This window comes from Neoarius graeffei, chromosome 14, assembly GCF_027579695.1.
Source record: "Neoarius graeffei isolate fNeoGra1 chromosome 14, fNeoGra1.pri, whole genome shotgun sequence".
Taxonomy (NCBI): Eukaryota; Metazoa; Chordata; class Actinopteri; order Siluriformes; family Ariidae; genus Neoarius; species Neoarius graeffei.
This window is the reverse complement of record NC_083582.1, coordinates 43,237,123-43,257,594: the sequence shown is the minus strand read 5'-3', so window position 1 is coordinate 43,257,594 and position 20,472 is coordinate 43,237,123. Positions and strand designations below refer to the sequence as shown.

The 20,472-nt window shown below is 41.8% G+C and overlaps 1 protein-coding gene across 1 annotated transcript in view; it reads right to left on the bottom strand.

Moving 5' to 3' along the window:
- baiap2l1a (BAR/IMD domain containing adaptor protein 2 like 1a) overlaps positions 1-20,472 on the bottom strand; it is a 49,164-nt gene that overhangs the window by 17,579 nt on the left and 11,113 nt on the right. Inside the window, exons 4-5 of the mRNA XM_060939724.1 lie at positions 1,649-1,710; positions 875-946 (exon numbers count right to left, since the gene is read on the bottom strand). Coding sequence (XP_060795707.1) covers positions 875-946; positions 1,649-1,710 — 134 coding nt within the window. The remainder of the gene's footprint in view (positions 1-874; positions 947-1,648; positions 1,711-20,472) is intronic.

Genomic DNA, 20,472 nt, shown 5'->3' with positions numbered 1-20,472 from the left:
ATCAGGAAAACACGAGAAGTTCCACACAAACCTGTAAACCCAAGCTCTGGATCAAACCTAGGCCAAGTTTACATTAGACTGTATCTGTCTCGTTTTCTTCACGGATGCACTGTCCGTTTACATTAAACCGCCTGGAAACGCCGGGAAACGGGAATCCGCCAGGGTCCACGTATTCAATCCAGATCGTGTCAGCTCCGGTGCTGTATAAACATTCAGAATACGCGGATATGCTGTGCTGAGCTCTAGCTGGCGTCTCATTGGACAACGTCACTGTGACATCCACCTTCCTGATTCGCTGGCGTTGGTCATGTGACGTGACTGCTGAAAAACGGCGCGGACTTCCGCCTTGTATCACCTTTCATTAAAGAGTATAAAAGTATGAAAATACTGCAAATACTGATGCAAATACTGCCCATTGTGTAGTTATGATTGTCTTTAGGCTTGCCATCCTTCCACTTGCAAGTGGTAAGTGATATGCGCTGGGATCACACACACAGCGGCTCAGTCCCGAATCACAGCTTGTGCACTTCACTCGCGTGCTCTGTGAGCTGCGCAGGGCCGGAGTGCGCACCCTCCAGAGGGCACTTGCTGTTCAGGGCGGAGTGATTTGGAGCGCAGGATGCCTGCGGAGCCGAGCGTATCCGTGTATTGGTGTTGCTGTGTGCACGCAAATCGTGTATTGGTGTTGCTGTATGCACACTAATCGTTTTAAAAACGTTAATCTGATGATCTGCTGATACGGTCTAATGTAAACATGGGCCTAGAGTGGTGAGGCAGCAACGCTACCTGCTGCGCCTCTGTGCTGCTCAGCAACATGACAAAATCACAAACATTTCAACAGTCTAATTACAATTTCAGTCAGAAATATACTTACATTCATGTATTTGACATCCATATCAGTTTTCTTCTCCAGTTCTGCAATGAGTTCTCTCTGGAACCTTTTGAACTGATAAAAAGTAGCCACCGTGAAAAATAGTTAAGCACTCGTAACGCTAACATGATAATTGTGGTGCATTCCATACACTTAAATATCTAAGAGGCACTGTTTATCTGTAGTTAAATATTCACAATGCTCAGACAGACAATGTGTCGCCAAAATAAACTGATAGAGGCGCTCTCAAAGAAACACTGAAGGTAGTAAAACCCTACCAAAAAAACAAAAACCCCAAACTCCACATTGACAATCATTTTCAACAATCCAGGAATTCTAACTTAGAAAACCGTAAAAAAAAATTATACACTGTGCAGATCGCAGAATGTCATGACCTTCAGAGAATAGATAAATTGAGACAAAAACTGGCTTTATGATGACTGACGGTGAAAAATCTGGACACAGACTTTGACGTACGCCTTGGTAAAGGTAACATCAAATCATCATCCTTCGCAGAAAATCAGTCGATTACTGCTCACCCAGTAATTTCTCTAACGATGGACAGAAACAGGTGAGAAAGGGAGGAACGACAGCCTCTGGAGAGAAAATGTGCCATTTTAAGTGAAATGTGCCTTTCAGTGTCGTGTCAGTGTGTGGTCTGTGAACTGGTGTCTGGCTGGCACAGCAGGCACCAAAGTCAATAGCACAGCTGGAGGGTAAATTGGAAAAAAGGCAAAAGAGAGAAATAGATCTGTATTGTCACTTGTACTTTCTTACCGACTGTTCCAACTCCACCTGAACCTTCTTGTGCATTTCAGAAATCTCCACCAGGACCACCCCTACAGACAGAAACATCTGCTTAGTACTGCAGATAAAACTATTTGTAGTCACAACATCCGGACAGAAAATTCAATCACTTTGCAAGTCACATATACATTCCGTTAGGTTCATAACATACAAATATGAAACATATGAACAAAAACACCCACCCACTTTCAAAACCTGCTTTAAAGGGCTGATGACACATTTTTGACATCTTTGGCGATGTTCTATAACAAAAAGTAATTCCCGATGATCCATATATTACTTCACGAAGGCGCCTATTTTACAAGTTATGATAAAAAACGCGGCTATTTGGGCAAATTTGACGGGGCTGCAGCACCCAGGAGACGGAAGAGGAGGAGGAGCTATATGACATCAGTGAAAGAACCTTCCTCCTAACTTACCAGTTTGTTGTTGATGCGGCAGGTGTTCAGTTTATCATTATTAGTATTTTTATTAGACATTTTATTTATATATGCTGTCAAGCGATTAAAAATATTTAATCATGATTAATGTCGCGACTGTCATAGTTAACTCGCGATTAATCGCAATTTAATCACATCTTTTGTCACATGAAAAACCATTGTAATTCTCTTATCAGCATAAAAAAGTGAATGGGCTTGCTCACCGTTCGAACTACGGGGGTACTCGGGGGATCCGAGATCCCCTGAAACAGACATGAGATCCCTTGAAAACATGATTTGGGAAATGTTGGGGGGGTCTAAAATATTGGCAAAATGATGTTTATTGACATAGCAATCGTGTGTAACGGGAAGCATTTGCATATCCGAAGTGAGCACGCGATGGAGAGCCGCGCTCTGAGACAAGCGCAAGCACCCCCCAAGGGAAAATAAGGGACCCCCCCCCGAAAATATCGGCATAGTTCGAACACTGGTTGTACCAATTTTTTTTTTTTTTATTGCAGAGCATAACACGTCTTGTCACAGCCACTGCAAAGTGGGGCTGGAGCCGCCAATGGGAAAACGAAACCTAAACCGAGCACCGTGGCTCTTCGGGGGAGGGCAGAGGACTCTGGCTGTGCGGGGCATGGCATCATGTCACAGAGCGTTAATCTTGCGATAAAAAAAAAAAAAATTATCGCCGTTAAAATTGAGTCAAGTTAATGCGTTAATAACGCGACATTTTTGACAGCACTAATTTTTATATATATATATATATATATATATATATATATATATATATATATATATATATATATATATAGTTATTATGCCTTCGCATTATGTTGCCGGCTTTTGCTCCAAAACCCACAAGGATGGGGTAAGTTTATTCAAGTTTCCCAGAGATCCCGAGATGCATGCGAAGTGGGTGAAGCAAGTCAGGCGCACTCGTGACAAGTGGGAGCCCTCACCAACATCCGTCCTGTGCTCTGAACACTTCGATTTGGATTGTTTTGACACCCTTCCCAGCTTAAAGGAATCTCTTGGGTGTTCAGTTCAGCACAAACGTGTGCTGCTACCATCAGCAGTGCCTACAGTATTCCGGAGGGGGTCTACTAGTAGCTATGCCGGATCCAGCAGTCGCTTGGGACAAGGCGACTCCTCCAAAGACAGTCCTCCTGTCAGAACATATGTTGAGAAACGATGTAAGATAAAGGTACGTAGAGCTATAGAGTGCTCCGACATGATGCTAAAAATAGTAACCATGCGGTCTGCGCGGCCATCTTGGAAGTGACTCGCTCCAGAGCGCTCATAGAGTACACATCATAGAGTACACATTCATGATAATCATAAACGTAATCATAAAGTCGGCGTGATAGTCATGTATTTGCTTGTGAAAGCTTGCGGCTTTCATGTAACTGCCGCCTTGCAACGAGAGGCAAAGGGTAAAGAGGGTAGGCTATCATAGATTCTATTCGGAAGAGATCAACACATCATTGCTTAAAAATTAGGCATTTTAACAATTTGCATCTGTTTTGTGATTATCGTGACACTTGTGTGTTATATAGAACTGTACGTCTTATCAGCACATCGAGGATCTTCCACCGGAGGCTTTAGCAAGTACTACTCGTAGCAACACTACACTTTACCCTTTGCCATGCGTTGTTAGGGAACGGTAGCAAGTACCCCGATAACTGACTTCAAGAATATGTAGAAAAAAATTTAGAAATTATACTTTCCAAAAGTCATTTGAGCTTAGTGTATTGCATTTCCATTTATATTGTAGGTTCTTGCTGATGTTTTTGCGGAGTATGACGCAGCTGCTGAATCAGAAGCTGCAGAGTTTGTGTGTACTAGTTGTGAACATTCACATTATCAATCTCATTTATTTAAAAATCAGATAAAATCATGCCATCATGATCACTGCTTAAAGTACCAGTATTTGGTTGTTGAAGAGCTAGCACTAGAAAGTTCACCGGCGTTTTCATGCACCATTTCCATCGAGTAGAACAGCCAGTGAACCGCAGCGTGTTCTTCCGCTGACGTCACAACATGGCCGCGAGCCACGGACCCAGTTTTCTTGCGCTGTGCAATTAAAAGTTGGATATTGGTGTAACAGCTTCTTTTCACGCAAGTATAACAGAAATCTAACGTTTGCCATGTTGTATATGCAATTTCTTAAATAAACTAGAGTCATGTTCGTGTCATCAGCACTTTAAACCATGACTGTATGCAAATAATCAGGGTTCAGGGAGGGTTATTTCAGCTTGCTAGCACTCCTCTGGTATTAATCTAAACTCCAAAGCAAACGAACAGAAGCAAGGGGCTACAGCACGATATGCATTAGCAGTGCATGAACACTGATGCTCTAATAGCACCTACAACATTACCATGTAAAAGGTCAGCACATTATCCTGATAAATGCTGCCTTTGTAAAAAACGGACTGTGTTTTCATTGCATCACGAACAGAGAAAGCATGGATACATTTACCTTCCAAAGCACAAACATGCCCAAGTATGGCTTGCTAGCATGAAAATCGAATAGGTGTGGGCAGATGTCAGCGCAGAAGAAAATACAGGTGTATAGAAAAAGGTTTTGAAAGTTCATGTATGTATTATTAACAAGGACCACGTTTCCACAGACTCTCGGTCACCTTCTAGATCAAGTGCAGAACACCTAGCCTTCCTTCAACACCTTACTTTTACCTTCTAATTATTGGTTTTCAGGGACAGAGGTCCTGCAGTAGCAGCTCCCACTGCTGGCAAAAAACTCACCGGTTTCAAAAACAAAACCAATTTTGTTTATTTATTGATTTATTTTCACTTGAAAGGATTCTGGTGTCTTTTGAAATAAATGAGTTTTTAAACATGTTGGTTGATATCCTACATTAATACCACATTGATTATACCAAACATAGAGGAGATTGTTCTAGAAAAAAAAAAAAAAAAAAATACAAGAAGCGGTGCTAATTAAAAAAAAAAAAAAAAAAAAAAAAGTGTTGGATGGGGTCGGGCACTCTATGCAATCATGGTATTAGTTATCATGCATCTCTTAAGCTGGGCATACACTGTGCGATTTTTTTTCAATCGCGGTATTCAGCTGCTGCTCACACTGTACGAGTGAATCGCAGGGGTAAACGGCATGCAGCTTACGATTCCTGTTCTCACACTATACAATCCGATGCTCGGATGCGATGCTCAGGATTTCAAACAGGTTTGATTTTCATCCGATCGATCAGGAGGAGGTCGTGAGGTGTTAATCGCTTGTCGTTACCCCATGTATACGCCACGAGCCGAGACGCACGATTGAGCCAAAACTCGGCCTGATCTCCAAAATAGTTGCACGAGTGAAAATCGTGTCAAAATTGGGCCAAAAATCGCACAGTGTATGCCCAGCTTTATAGAGAGGAGAAAAAGAAAAGAAGCATCCTGTGGTCCCAAGTAGCCTAGCTTATGTGAATACAATTTATATTACACTTTCAGTTCTCCAAGGTCAGGCTATGGTGTTTAAACAGTGTATTTAAGAAGCCTTTTGGTCATGTACACAAGCACAGTGAAATTCTTCCTCTGCATTTAACCCATCTGAAGCAGTGAACACACACACACACACACACAGCAGTGGGCAGCTATGCTACAGTGCCCAGGGGGCAGTTGGGAGTTAGGTGCCTTACTCAAGGGCACTTCAGCCATGATACAGAGGGAAGGGAAAGTGCTGTTCATTTCACTCAACTCCCCTCACATTTTTCATGCCGGTCCTGGGAAGTGAACCGGCAACGCTTTGGGCCCAAGGCTGCTTCTCTAACCTTCAGGCCATATTTTAGAGAGAGCAAGTGACCTGACTGACCTGAGAATGCAGAGCAGTATCAGCAAGTGTGGGCTTGAAACATGAACACAAGGCACCACGAGTTGTGTGCACACAAATCATTTGTAATCTTTATTTCATTAGAATTCTTCCAATTTGTGTTAAAATAGAAAGGGTAGTGGCGGCACAGTGGGTCGCACTGCCGCCTTTCAGCTCCAGGTCTTGAGTTTAATTCTGAGCTTTGATTACATTGTGTGGAGTTTCACATACTCCACGTGTGTTTGTGTGGGTTTCCTCCTGGTTCTATGGTTTCTTTCCACAGTTTAAAAAAAAAAAAAAAAAACTATGCCATTTTTGATAACATTAGCCAAACCCAGGATGACCGTTTACAGCTGTCCCAAACACCATTTTTTTTGGCTACAGAGCTTTGTTACTAAATCAGCAAATATTTGAAGCTTTGACTGGGGCACAGGATGGCAGTGGGTGTCAGGGGTGATGAGCATGACTTGGGGAAGAACTCAGCCAGACATTTCTCCATTCACCACTAAGACGGTATACTATAAAATGTGTATACCATCAACCTAAACAATTGTAATTTAATAAATAATACACAAGAATGTGCTGACAAAAATCTATGTTGCAGTTTGCCTGTGTTAATGGTCTACATTTAGCCCAAAAAAAAAAAAAAAAGCAATACTGAAAACCGAATACAATACCACCAAACGATTAATCAAACAGTCAAATATTCCAATCTTACTGTTTACGCCAGCCATTTTTCATTACATTACAGGTATTTAGCAGACACTCTTATCCGGAGGAATGTACAGCATACCCAGAGCAGCCTGGAGAGCAGTTGGGGGTTAGTTGCCTTGCTCAAAGGCACTTAAGCCATTCCTTCTGGTCCAGGGAGGGAATCGAATCAGTGACCTTTTTGTCCCAAAATCTGCTTCTCTAACCATTAGGCCATGGCTTCCCCCATTGTTCAACCAGGTTAACAGAATTAAATGATCGTAACTAGCACAGGTCCATCTCTTACTATACAAGCCTAATTCCAAAAAAGTTGGGATGCTGTGTAAAGCATAAATAAAAGCAGAATGCAATAATTGCAAATCTGTTTTGACCTATATTCAACTGAATACAATATACAGAGCCCTCATGCAGCAGTGCATTAAAAACTGACATAACTGTATAAAAGGATATTACTGCATCAGCTCGGGAACACTTCAATAAACCGTTGTCAGTAAACACAGTTTGTCGCTGCATCTACCATGCAAAGTGAAAGCCATACATCAACATCCAGAAACCCTGCCAAATTCTCCAGGCTAAAGAGGAAAAAAAAAAAGACCACAGGGCTCGAAATTAACTTTTTTTCCTTTGTGTCCCCCAGTGGTCCCGAATTCTGTGTTGTATTGTCCCGAATGGAAGCAATAGTGTCCCCATTTTTTTCCTCTCTGAAATAACCAGTGGTTAATATTATCATATGAAGTTACTATTATATTTGTAACTATGCGATTTTGAACCCTTTATATCATTTTTACAATAAGTCACAAAACACAAGTGACACATGTCCTATACATCATCTACTTCAAAATTACAGTTATTGCATTTTCAGTTTATTAAACTTTGGCGATCTCACTGTATGAATAGATACCCGTTTATTTAAAGGGGCCAACTAGCTCATTCAGAAAATGTTTTAACTCACTACATCTGCAGTACACTAGTTGAAAATAAGACCCCTTATGTTCATTTCATCTACTTATACCTTGAATATCTGTTGGCATATACAGTGCAATGCAATAATGAGTACACCCCCCGAAAAACGACATTTTTCACAGTATTAAAATGAACACAAACAATATATCCCAAACAGTTCCTTGATGTTTATTGCACTATGTTCTTACATTATAACTCAAGCAGAAAGGTGAAAAGATGCCTTAAATTACATATTTTTCTGTTTCTGTGAAAGTGGGGTAGAGCAAAAGGTGAGTACACCCCACAACAAACTCAATTACATCCAGTACATTTAGTACTTTGTATGGCCTCCATTATTTGCAATGACAGCCCCAAGTCTCCTTGGCATGGAGTGCACAAGTTGACAACATTTGGCTACATCAATCTTTTTCCATTCTTCAAGGATGACATCTTTCAGAGCCTGGATGTTGGATGGAGAGTGATGCTCAACCTGCCTCTTCAGTATTCCCCAAAGATGCTCTATAGCAGGGGTCTTCAATCCTATCCGCAAAGGGCCGGTGTAGCTGCAGGCTTTCATTACAGCCAAATTGGAGGCTCACTTGATTGTTGACTGGAGACGAGGGTGAAATGATTAAACAAGTGAAAATCAGGTGTAGCTCCTGCTTGGTTGGAATGAAAGCCTGCAGCCACACTGGCCCTTTGTGGATAGGATTGAAGACCCCTGCTCTATAGGGTTCAGATCAGGTGACATACTTGGCCATGGAATCACTCTCACCCTGTTCCTCTTCAGGAAGTCAGCAGTGGCCTTAGATGTGCGTTTTGGGTCATTGTCATGTCGAAAAATGGCACGACGACCAACGGCCCGAAGTGATGGAAGCATCTTAGCTTTCAGTATAGAGCAGTACATTTGAGAATTCATGATGCCATCAATGAAATGCAGTTCTCCAACACCCGCAGCACTCATGCAACCCCACATAAGAACACTACCCCCTCCATGTTTCAGTGTGGGCACCATGCATTTTTCCTTGTACTCCTCACCCTGGCGACGCCAGACTGTTTTGAAGCCATCAGTTCCAAAAAGATTGATTTTGGTCTCCTCACTCCAGAGTACAGAGTCCCAGTAGCCTTCATCCTTTTCAGCATGTGCCCTGGCGAACTCTACACGGGCTTTTTTGTGACTGGGCTTTAGGAGAGGCTTCCTTCGGGGACGACACCCATGCATGCCATTCCGCTGCACTGTACGGCATATTGTGTCACGTGACACATTCACTCCAATTTCAGTCTCTACTTCCTTAGATACCTGTTGTGCACTTGCATGCCGATTTTCCTCAACTTCTCATTACAAGCCGCTCCTGCCTGGGTGTTAATTTTCTTGGCCGGCCTGTACGTCTCTCTACTTTGGCTGCAGTTCCATCTGTCTTGAATTTTTGGATCACTTTTGCAACTGTGTTCTTACTGATAAGTAAGGCTTTACTGATCTTCTTGTAGCCCTCACCTCTCTTGTGTAAAGCAATAATCCGCTTTCTCAGATCCAGAGACATTTCCTGGCCATGAGGTGCCATTGCTGACAGCAGGAAATGGGAAAGGGTAGTTTGCTTTAGGTAACAGCCTTTTGTAGCCAACTGCCTAATTAACACCTGTGTAATGACTAATTAGACTCACCTGTGGTTAATTGTTTGTTCAGGTCCACATTGGTAGCCTAAAAAGTTGCTTTACTCAGAGCCCTTCAGTGGGGTGTACTCATTTCTGCACCACACAAATTTCACTAAAACTGAAATAAAAATCATTTAAGTTATATTATTAGCCTTTGTTTTGAGTTCAAAAGCTCAACAGAACCTGTGTTTAACTTAGTCTGGGAACATTTTGGAAATATATTTTTGTGTTCCTTGTCATATTGTGTGAAATGTTACTTTTCAAAGAGGGTGTACTCATTATTGCATTGCACTGTATAAGGCCAACTTATCATTTTCACCATTACCGTTATCCATTTTTATGTAATATACCTGTTGCCCCATTCAGAGAGGTTTTGAAAGCCATCAGCCATACCATCAATAGACGAAATGCCCTTGAGCAAGGCACCTACCCCCCAACGTTGCTACAGGGACTGTAACACTGTAAAAAACCGTAAAGTCACTTTGGATAAAAAAGTGTCATATCATAAGTGCAAACAAAGCAATGTAATGCAAGTTTTTTTATTGTAACCTTTAGTCATAGAAATCATTTATATTATTTCCAGTGCTTAATTTCATTTTCTTTGACCTAGATAAATTTCCCATTCATTTCTGTGGAATTATTTGAAAAACTACACACATTTTCAAACATCCACTGCTCTAGCATGCCTTCACCTAGAGACATGATTCAAACTTTAAAACGTAGAGAAACTTCTCCTCTGTGGATCTGGCATTCAACTTTTTGCTAGGTTCTATACTTTTGGCTCAGACCCAGCTCAAACACCATGTGGGTTCCTGGAGAAATTCCGGCTTTATAATGGGTGATTGCATTACACACCAGTGGAGCTCGTTAAGTTAGAGTGTAGAGAGCTTGGAAAAATAGCTCAAACTTTCTCATTTAAACCGTGTTTTCAGCCCCAATTTTCACTCTACACACAATTTTCTCAAAAGTAGTAGCCACACTTGTCCTGATTCACACAATGTGTCTCCCTGAGCGATAGGACTTGCAGTTTTTGAATGAGAAGCCTGAAAGTGAGGAGAGGGCAGGCACGCAGCCCCATAGACTGCCATTATAAACGTGGCTGCGCTTTGACTGTTAAATCAGAAAAGTCACTCGTTTTTAACTCGCTCTAGTGACCTCAATTTTTACACTACAGACAAAAAAAAAAAAAAAAAAAAGTACATCAGTGTGTTCAGGAGACCCTTGTGGCACTCAATGTGAAATAATTTTGTGAATATCTCCTTCCGTTTTCGTGTAAACCCCCGTTGTTTGGAGGGAGCGCTCTGACGGAAAGCTGCCCTTTTTGTGTGCCCCTCCCCCACCCGCGCGCTGAGCAGAGAGAGACCAAAATACAGTCCAGCTCAGCTCCGGCAACTGTGACTGCTACGCGCACTGCATCACTCTCACGATTTCCCCCGGGGGAATTGTCATCTCTAGATCTATTTTTTTTCCATTGTCCCGGGATTGTCCCAGATATGATAATTTTGTGTCCCGATGACATTTATGGTCCCCAGGATGTCGGGACACTGTTAGTTTCGAGCGCTAAAAGACCATCCAGATTGTTACCAACACAAAGTTCAAAATACAGCATCTGTGATGGTATGGGGGTGTATTAGTGCCCACAGCATGGGTAATTTGCACATCTGGGAAGGTTCCATCAATACTGAAAGGTACTGTTGGGGTTCACCCAGTCGGAAACGGTCAACTTACTTCTCGGGACCCCCGCCCTCGTACCACCCAGAGCTCTGGGGGGGTCAGTTGCCAAGAAAGACAGGAACCCCAATGTAGTTCACATCTTTATTCGCAAGTTCCCCCAATTGGACAAGAATACAGAGGATTATATACACGAGTGTTATCTGTGTATAAATGACATCACTGTTTGATGTGTGTGTGTGTGTGTGTGTGTGTGTGTGTGTGTGTGTGTGTGTGTGTGTGTGTCTGTCTATGGGGGGGGGGGTGAGTGAGTGACCATTTCGATATCTGTGTCTGTGTGTGTCACATCTTAATTACATCACTGTTCTGATGGAATGTTCAGATGTACGTGTGTGTTTGACTTGCGTGCAAGTGAGCAGCTTGATCTTGGGGCAGGTCAAATAATCTCCATCAGTGTGTGTGTAAATCAGAACATAATGACATTTCTGATGATGAGACATGATAGCAAGGTACAAACAGATTTTAAAGGTCATTGCTTACGTACACCCCTTCAGGTCAGATATAACATAGGGCAATATGTACTTAAGATGGTGATAGAATTTTTCAACAAATATGTCTAGTCTACGAAGTCAGAAATTAATGCCAACAGAAATAGTTTAAAGGATCTAAAAGCTAAAGGATGAAAAGATCATAAATTCTTAACACATGAATGTGTCTTGTGCCAAATCAGCAAATTACATCTTGATTTCATCAATATGTAGTAAGACAATCATAAGCAAAATAACAAATAAGAATACGTCTTTAACAATCCTAAATTATATTCGGAGAGGTACGGAGCAGCTCGTCTCAATTCAGATAAGAGCATATTTCATTATGGAAGTACGGTGGACTGTTCCTTTAAATTTAACTTTAATCCCAAATACACGTTGGATATGCAGCTGTGGGTGGATCTGACATCATTGGAGACCTTGGCGCCGTTCAGACACATCTCTGATCAAAAATACACATTTCATATCAAAATAAACAAAATGTTCCCAAACAATGTCCAGCCGAGACATAAGGTCATTTCAACTAAATATAATTTTGTCACAAAAAATAAATTGCTGCCTTCTTGGTCAAGAATTACAATTATTTATAAGCCTACATAATAATAAAACCTAACCGGTACATACATTTTGGAACAGACGCTGCCATCCAGACAAAGTCTTTCAGGGAAAACCCTGCTTATTTCAGCAAGGCAATGCCAAGCCACAGTCTGCACATGTTACAACAGCATAGCTTCGTAGTAAGAGTGTGGGTGCTAAACTGGTCTGCCTACCTCCCACTGAAAACACGTGGTGCGTTATGAAGCGCAAAATATAGACCCCCCCCCCCAGACTGGTGAGCAACTGAAGTCTTATCAAGCAAGAATGGGAAAGAATTTCACTTTCAAACCTTCAATTATTGCCCTCAGTTCACAAATACTGAGTGTTGTTAAAAGAAAAGGTGATGTAACAGAAGTAAACATGCCCTGTCAACTTTTTTGGAACATGTTGCAGACATCAAACTCAGAATGAGTGTAGATTTACCAATAAATAAATAAATAAATAAATAAATAAATAAATAAATGGCAGTTTAAGCATGAAATTAAATCTTGTATTGTATGCAACTGAAAAAAAGGACTTGCAAAATCACCGCATTCCATTTTACATTACACACAGCATCCCAACGTTTTTGGAATCAGAGTTGTACTATTTTTTGGGTTACATTATCATCTCTATGACACCTACTGTTGTCAGAAGCTAAATACAGAGGGGAGAAAAAAAAAAAAAAAGTGTTGTTTTTCTGAACCACCTTTCAGAAAGATGGGACATATGCATATTAGTTCCTGTCAAAACATGAAAAGCATCTCCAGGCTCTCTGCTGACTAATGTCATGCGCCTGATGAGCACCCTCAATCCTGTCACTCACTGCCAGATAGATACTGCAGCTCTACTCTGAGCTAATCCAACACACAGACCATTATTTCGATCAGTAGTGCACAACAACTCCCATCCTAGAGGATGAGAGTACAGCACAGATTGGCATGTTCAAAACACCCAATTTGCCTCCTCAGTTGATGAATGCATTTACTAGATGACGTTTCTGAGCAGGCAAATAAAGAATGCCTGGCTTTCACGTCTGCAGTTGGACTGCTCTAAATATATAGTTATTTTCCACCCAAAAGCAAGCAAGGGCTCATTTCAAAAGAGGATCAATACAAATAACACACAAAAAAAAGAACAAAAAAACAAAACTGCACACCAATTTAGAACAGACATTCAAATAAACACTGCAAAACCTCTGCAGACAGCAGCAGGTGGTTCTATTCTGAGCTCTGTCTATGTAAACACCATACAAATGCAACATCAATATCACAGTCAATATCTCTGCTGTTTAGCACCAGTCCTGGATGAAGACTGTCTATGAAGAGAGAGGGAAGTATATTTAATACAGCATGTAATTGTATATCAATTTTTTTACCATTGTGTACTCCAAAACAACACTACAGGATTTGAAACAACATGCAGAAAGTCCATGTAGCATTTTGAGGGCATGGTTCTATCAGGAGCAGGGCTTTGGTAATGAATGGAAGGGATCAGGTCTGATGGGGCACGTGTAAATCTCATTATTTAACACTTATTTGTTAAAATCAGTGCATGTACAGAAGACCACTCCTCTCCTGGACGAACAGGCTGCATGTCTGGATTCAGCCAGCGTGGAGAGGACCCTCTCCAGGATCAACCCACATAAGGCAGCTGGACCAGACAACATACCTGATCATGTTCTGAAGGACTGTGCCATAGAGCTCAGGGATGTCCTCACTGACACCTTTAACATCTCCCTGAACCAAGCTGTTGTCTCCACGTGTTTCAAAGCTACAACCATAATACCAGTGCCAAAGAAGCCCCTCCCATCTAACTATAACGACTATCGGCCCGTAGCACTGACTTCCATCATGAAGTGCTTTGAGCGACTGGTCACGCGGAACATAAAGTCCATTCTCCCTCCCTTTCATGACCCGTTCCAGTTTGCATATAGGTCGAACAGGTCCATAGAGGACGCCATCTCCGCTGCTCTCCACCCAGCCCTCACTCACCTGGACTCAAAGAAGACCTACATGCGACTGCTCCTCTTGGATTACAGTTTGGCATTCAACACGATCATTCCCCAGCAACTAATACAAAAACTCGGACATTTGGGACTCAACACCTCTCTTTGTAACTGGGTGCTGGACTTTCTTACGGGGAGGTCACAGAACATTCGGGTCAGCAGCAACACCTCTAGGACCATCATGCTGAGCACAGGGGCCCCACAAGGGTGTGCGCTCAGCCCGCTGCTCTTCACCCTGCTGACCCATGACTGTGTACCAATCTACAGCACCAACCACATCAAGTTTGCAGATGACACGACTGTGGTGGGCCTCATCACTAACAACGATGAAGCCAACTACAGGAATGAGGTGAGCCAACTGGTTGAGTGGAGTAAAGACAACAATCTCTTCCTGAACATGGAGAAGACCAAAGAGATTGTAGTCGACTTCAGGAGAGGTCACTCACAGCATCCCCCTCTGACCATCAATGGTGCTGCAGTGGAGAGGGTGAGCAGCACCAAATTCCTAGGGATGCACATCGCTGAGGACCTCTCCTGGTCCAACATCACATTGCTGGCCAAGAAGGCTCAAACTTGCCTCTACTTCCTCCGCAAACTGAGGAGTGCACGAGTCCCACCCCCATCATGTGCTAATTCTACAGGGGCACCATTGAGGGTGTCCTCACTGGCTGCATCACTGCATGGTACGGAGGCTGCAGTGCCTCCTGCTGGAAGACTCTGCAACACAGTGAACACAGCCAGCAAGATCGGTACCCCTCAGCCCTCCCTTACAGACATCCATCATTCCTGTCTCACCTGCAGAGCCATCAGCATCGCTGGTGACACCTCCCACCCTTCACACTCGCTCTTCAGCCTCCTGCCCTCAGGGAAAAGGTGCCAGAGCCTCCGGGCCCACTCCACAAAACTGCTAAACAGCTTCACCCATCAGGCTGTCAGGATGCTGAACTCCGTCCACTACCTACCCCTGGTTTGTAACACATTCATTCACACAAGAAAACTACCTCATCCATTTGCACATCACACCACAAACATTAGCATTACTGCTGTATCTGCTGCTATTGCTCATTTGCACTACTGTCATATACACCTCATAAGCTGCTCTTCTAGCACCTTCTCCGTTATTGTACTGTATTAAACTACTGCTATTTTGTACATTGATTAGAATATCTATTTTTTTCTTTTTAAATCTATATCATCTATTGGGTTTTTTTTTGTGTGTAATCTGGTTTTTTTTTTTTTTTTACAAGCAAGGTGAGGGAGAAACAGCATTTTGATTATCCTATATGTCCTGGATATATACTGAATTGACAATAAAGAATCTTTGAATGTGACCGAATTGAGCCTCCAAACCTGTTGAGCAACTATGACTGTGAAAGAGCTAGAAAGTCCCAAGCATCTGTTTCACTTTACTGTTTTTAAACTGCAGTCCCAAGCACCTGGGTCTACATTATCTGAGCAGAAACCTGCCAAAACCTGGAATGCTGCTCTGAGAATGAAGCAACAAACATTGAGCAGAACCCTCTTGCCCCTTCACTGATGAACCTGGAAGAGCAGCAACATCAGACTCGACTCGGTCTGCAAAAACTTCATGATTTAGATCAGAACTGCAGAAGCACAAGCCGAGGATTGAGCCACCCTTAGGACCCACATGACCCTTTCAATGACTCCATCCTTCCCTTGGCCAGGATGACTCCTGAGGATAATGCCAAAGTGTACTCAGACTTGCTTGAAGGTACAGCTTCAACGTGTGGTTCGTCCAAGGGTGAGTGAAGCCTCTGGATCCAAGCACTATAGGCCAAAGTAACCCAGCCAGTTGGACTACCCATGGGCCAAAAGATGGCTGCTTTGGATCAAAGTCTATGCCAAACGAAGTTTTCTGACTAGGACCGTACTCCCTCATCTCCAAAGCCCAATGGAAAAAAAGCCTCTCTCCACACCTTTGCTTTGCATGATATGCAACATGATAGGTCAGTTCTGTGGTCCATGAGAAGAGCCAGGCTCACAGCAAAGCTGGCTAAATGTGCAACTGAACGGGTGGAGGTATGGTATCCGTACTTCCAGCTGGGCCCTTTAAAGTTAGAAATCTTGTCAAGTTGGCTTGTGACATTGTTATAAGTACCAGAAGGATATTACTGTAAGCTTGCCCCTGAAGTATGACAGACTATGTCCTACTTCCAATACAAGACAAAAAGACAGTGTTTTTGGGGTTGGCAGGATATCATCACTGGTTTGTCTCATTATTCAGATCTCACAAAATAGAAAACTCTCAGTGCAAGACCTGCTGGTACAGCACCACTTTAAAGGAGTGCTTGGCTATCCAGGTGAGTGGTCCTCACTCCAATATTACAGCCGGGACATCCTTTCACTCTGTGTTATACCTGAACCTCATTATCTAACTAGTACTTTTTTTTTTTTTTTTAACCCTGTCTCTTTTGGGTACAGTTAGCTCTGTTTAGAGGAGTGAATCTCCAAAACCCACAGAGGAACTGCAACTTTGAGCAAGTTTTCTTTATATTGCTGCCCCAAGTGTCATGGACTTGACAAAAAAAGAAGCTCTATTGCTAAATTTAACCTGGGTCTATTCTCTGTACAGTATATTTGTGATTTCTATATTTGCTAAGCCATACAGAAATAACTTAATTCATGACTTCTGATATCTGGACAAAATAAGTTAACTCAAAACTGGCATTTCAGGTACCAGTTACATTTCAGCACCCGCGTTCTCCAGTTTCACTTTGCATCGGTCATAATTTATTTGGATAACAAACTAGAGTCATGACCTGCAGAGGCTTTACAACATGTAAGGGCAGTTCTGGGGTCCTTGAGATGAGCCAAGCTCATTGTAAACCTGGCAAAATATTCGACTAAAATGGGTGGAGGTTCTATACCTGAGCTTCCAAGTAGACATCTTGTGAAATCAGCTTATGTTACCTTCTTGTAAATTGGTGCTATTGAACAAAACCTGGAACCATTTTCTTGACAGCAGTCATGGGCTTCCACTGGGGTCATGGGCAGGCATATCTCAATGATAAACTACTGTGACCTGTGCATGATCCAGAACTAGAAAGGATATAAGGAAGGCAAATTTTGGGGGCTGATGCAACATTACCATTAGTTTGCCTCATTATTCAGACCTCATCTGATCTCACTAAATAGGGAGAGCCAGTTTAGCAGCAAACTGTCTGTGCAGGAGTTAGTGTAGCACCACTATAGACTGAGAAGTGCTTAGCACCATTGGGCAGCGAAGAAGTTCAGATGTGCCTTCGCTCCTTATTTAGCAGGATTTGGGGATAAGTAGAAAGGATAACGGTTGATGTGGCACACCTTAGGTGTATTTCTTTCCCCTCAGTATTTTGGGTGGAATGAGTGAACCTCCAAACCCCACAGAGCAACAAAGACCTGAAGCAAGCTGGAAAAAAGTTTTGATGTTTCTCTCGCTTTTTTTTTTTTAAACTGATGTCTTAATACAACGACTGAAAAGAAATTAAAAAAAAAAACCACACATTTAGAACTTTTTTTTTTTTTTTTTTTTATTTGGAGCTGCCGTGTTCTCCAGGTTGGGTACTGCAGTGTATACGAGTCAGATTTAATTTAAGGGACCTCACTGTACAATCATGCAATTCAGTATATTGGCTGAGCCACATGGAAATTATTTTACACTTTTTTTTTTAAAAATACATGGTCTCCAATTTCTGCAGATAATACATTAAATAGTAAAATTGGGATTTTCAATTATATGTCACCTTTAGTGATTCGTTACAAAACAACTTCATCCTCTTCCTACTGTCTGCAGTCACAATCACTAAAAAGACAGTTCTTTGGGAAGGCAAAAATATGATCATCACCATGTTTCACACATAAGGTAGTGTTTCCCATACACAGACTAACGGCTGCCAAAGTACGTTTGGCGACCCATTTTAGCAAATAAGTACAAAGAACGAGAACGATCTGTGAACAAAAGATAAAACGTTAAAATGACCATAATGCATTGCATCACTAAAAGGAGCCGTGTTGTGCTGGAATGATTGGCCAAATAGGCAACCACAAACTGAGCTTTCAAGCTGTAGACAATCAGTATGCATGCTACCTGTTATTGTCAACGTTACCATGACAACATGAGTCCAGTCAGTGCATTCAGATGTGTAACAGTTTTTTTCTAGCCTATTTAGCTGATTATTAAAAGGACATTAATGGTCCATGTACATCTAGTGATTCCATTTTCCTGCTGCTAAAAAGTTAAAAGGAAAAAATTTGTCAGAAATCGCAGATACAAAATTTAAGAGCAAATTGCGTCTCTTCTTTCTTTATCAACAAATGAAAGTTTTTATTTTTATTTGTGGCTCTGTGTAACTTATACTCATTGGGATTTCCAATACCGACACTAATAATGGAAAATTAATTTCAAGACCTGATTTTGAAAACAGTTTTATTGCTCATGAAGAGAAGGTGAATATAGAAGCATTTTATTGAAAAATGGTTCGATTTTCTATATCTCCCCCCCCACACACACTTATAATTTAGTAACCAGATAAAACAGAAAAAAAAAAAGTTAAGCAAAACGCAAAGTGCGACAAAACTGCTTACTCAGAATGCTAGCTATTTAAGTTACCGGTAAAGGCACCAAGGAAACAGCTTTTCATCCCACCTGCATTCTGTCAAAACCTGCCCCCTGCTCTGTGATTGGTTGCTAGATTGACAACCATGGAATACACCCAATTATACACTAGTACAGAAACTCTGCATTGAACGCATTGGCGAGCCATGAGATCATCACGACGCCATCTTGGATTATTGATTTTTCAGCAGTCTTGAAGGAACAAATATAATATTTCTACAGGGGAGACACAGCCTAAAGGTTAGAGAAGCAGCTTTGGGACCAAAAGGTCACCAGTTTGATGCCCTGGACCAGCAGGAGAATGTGGGAGTGACTGAACCCTCTACATCCAAAGCTGAAGTGCCCTTGAGCAGGGCATCCAACCCCTGAATGGCTCCGATAGGCACTTCAGCACAGCTTCCCACTGCTCTGGGTACGTGCGCTCACATTCCCAGAAGGGTTAAATGCAAAGAACTTGATTAGAGCACAGTGTACATATGACAAAGGCTTCCAATCCCCCCCCAATAAATAAATATTTAAAAAATTCGAAAATCAAGAGGGAACACTTTCCACAAGTAAGAACTCAAGTTCGAAACAGATTTTTGGGCCATTTATGCCATTTTATCAGTTGGGTGTGCCAATTTTCATACCAAGACATGACATTTTCAATATTTACCCATACTAAGGATAAGGATCTCTATAGACTTGTATTTGTAAGGAAGAAAGGAGAATTTTCTATCAGAATGACCTATGATAAAACACCTGATAGCCCAACATGTCATAATATCCAGTTACACTTAGTTGAGTAAACCCTGATTTCTTTCATGGTGGCTATAAACCTAAGAAAAGCATGCTCACCAGACACCGACACTCCTGTTTGATCCATTCAGAGTGATCACAAACCCTCTTTTTAATCACACATTTTCACTATTGCCAAGTATTATCTCATTGTTAATGTTTATTTATTTTGGGGCGGCATGGTGGTGCAGTGGTCATCACCGTCGCCTCACAGCCAGAAGGTTCTGGGTTTGAACCTCATGGCCAACGGGGGCCTTTCTGTGTGGAGTTTGCATGTTCTCCCCATATCAGTGTGGGTTTCTTCCGGGTGCTCCGGTTTCCCCACCACACAGGTCCAAGACATGCAGTTAGGTTCACTGGCTACTGTAAATTGTCCACAGGTGCGAGTGTGAATGGTTGTTTTGTCTAGAAAACAAACAAAACCATTTCATCTGTATAGCTCATGCTATAACATACAAAATGGGATATCTCTGACAAGAATCAGCAAACCAATATGGCATCTAATTGTACCAGAAGTAAACAGTGAGTGGCCTGTCTAGAATTATTATAGCATTTCTGTTTTGGCATCAAGTGCATACTGAACTATCAGGTCAGTTGCGTGGGAGCAAAAAGAAATAACAGCGCGAGAACGAATGGGAAATGAATAAGGCATCTAGACCCGAGATAGGTACCTGTGACTAGCTCACGGAGGTGAACCGAAAACAAGCAGTTCACAAAATTGGCTTGTCTAGTTCACACATTTAGGACAACCCTTTATAAATTGGCAAAAAAACTGTTAGAATTAATGTGTTAAAACTCACCAAAAATAAATACAGATTGAAACAGCAAATTTAATAAATAAAATAAAAAACCCTCAGCAATATATATCTATACTGTATATCGCTGAGGTTTTTTTTTTTTTTTTAAATACACACATTAACAGCTTGTTTGCTAATCCTGTGCTGCAGGATTCCTGCCATCTTTTACATCACAGGGTGTGCGCACACACTCCTCGGTTAACTTTTGAAGAGTTATGAGAATCTCAATTTTACATATT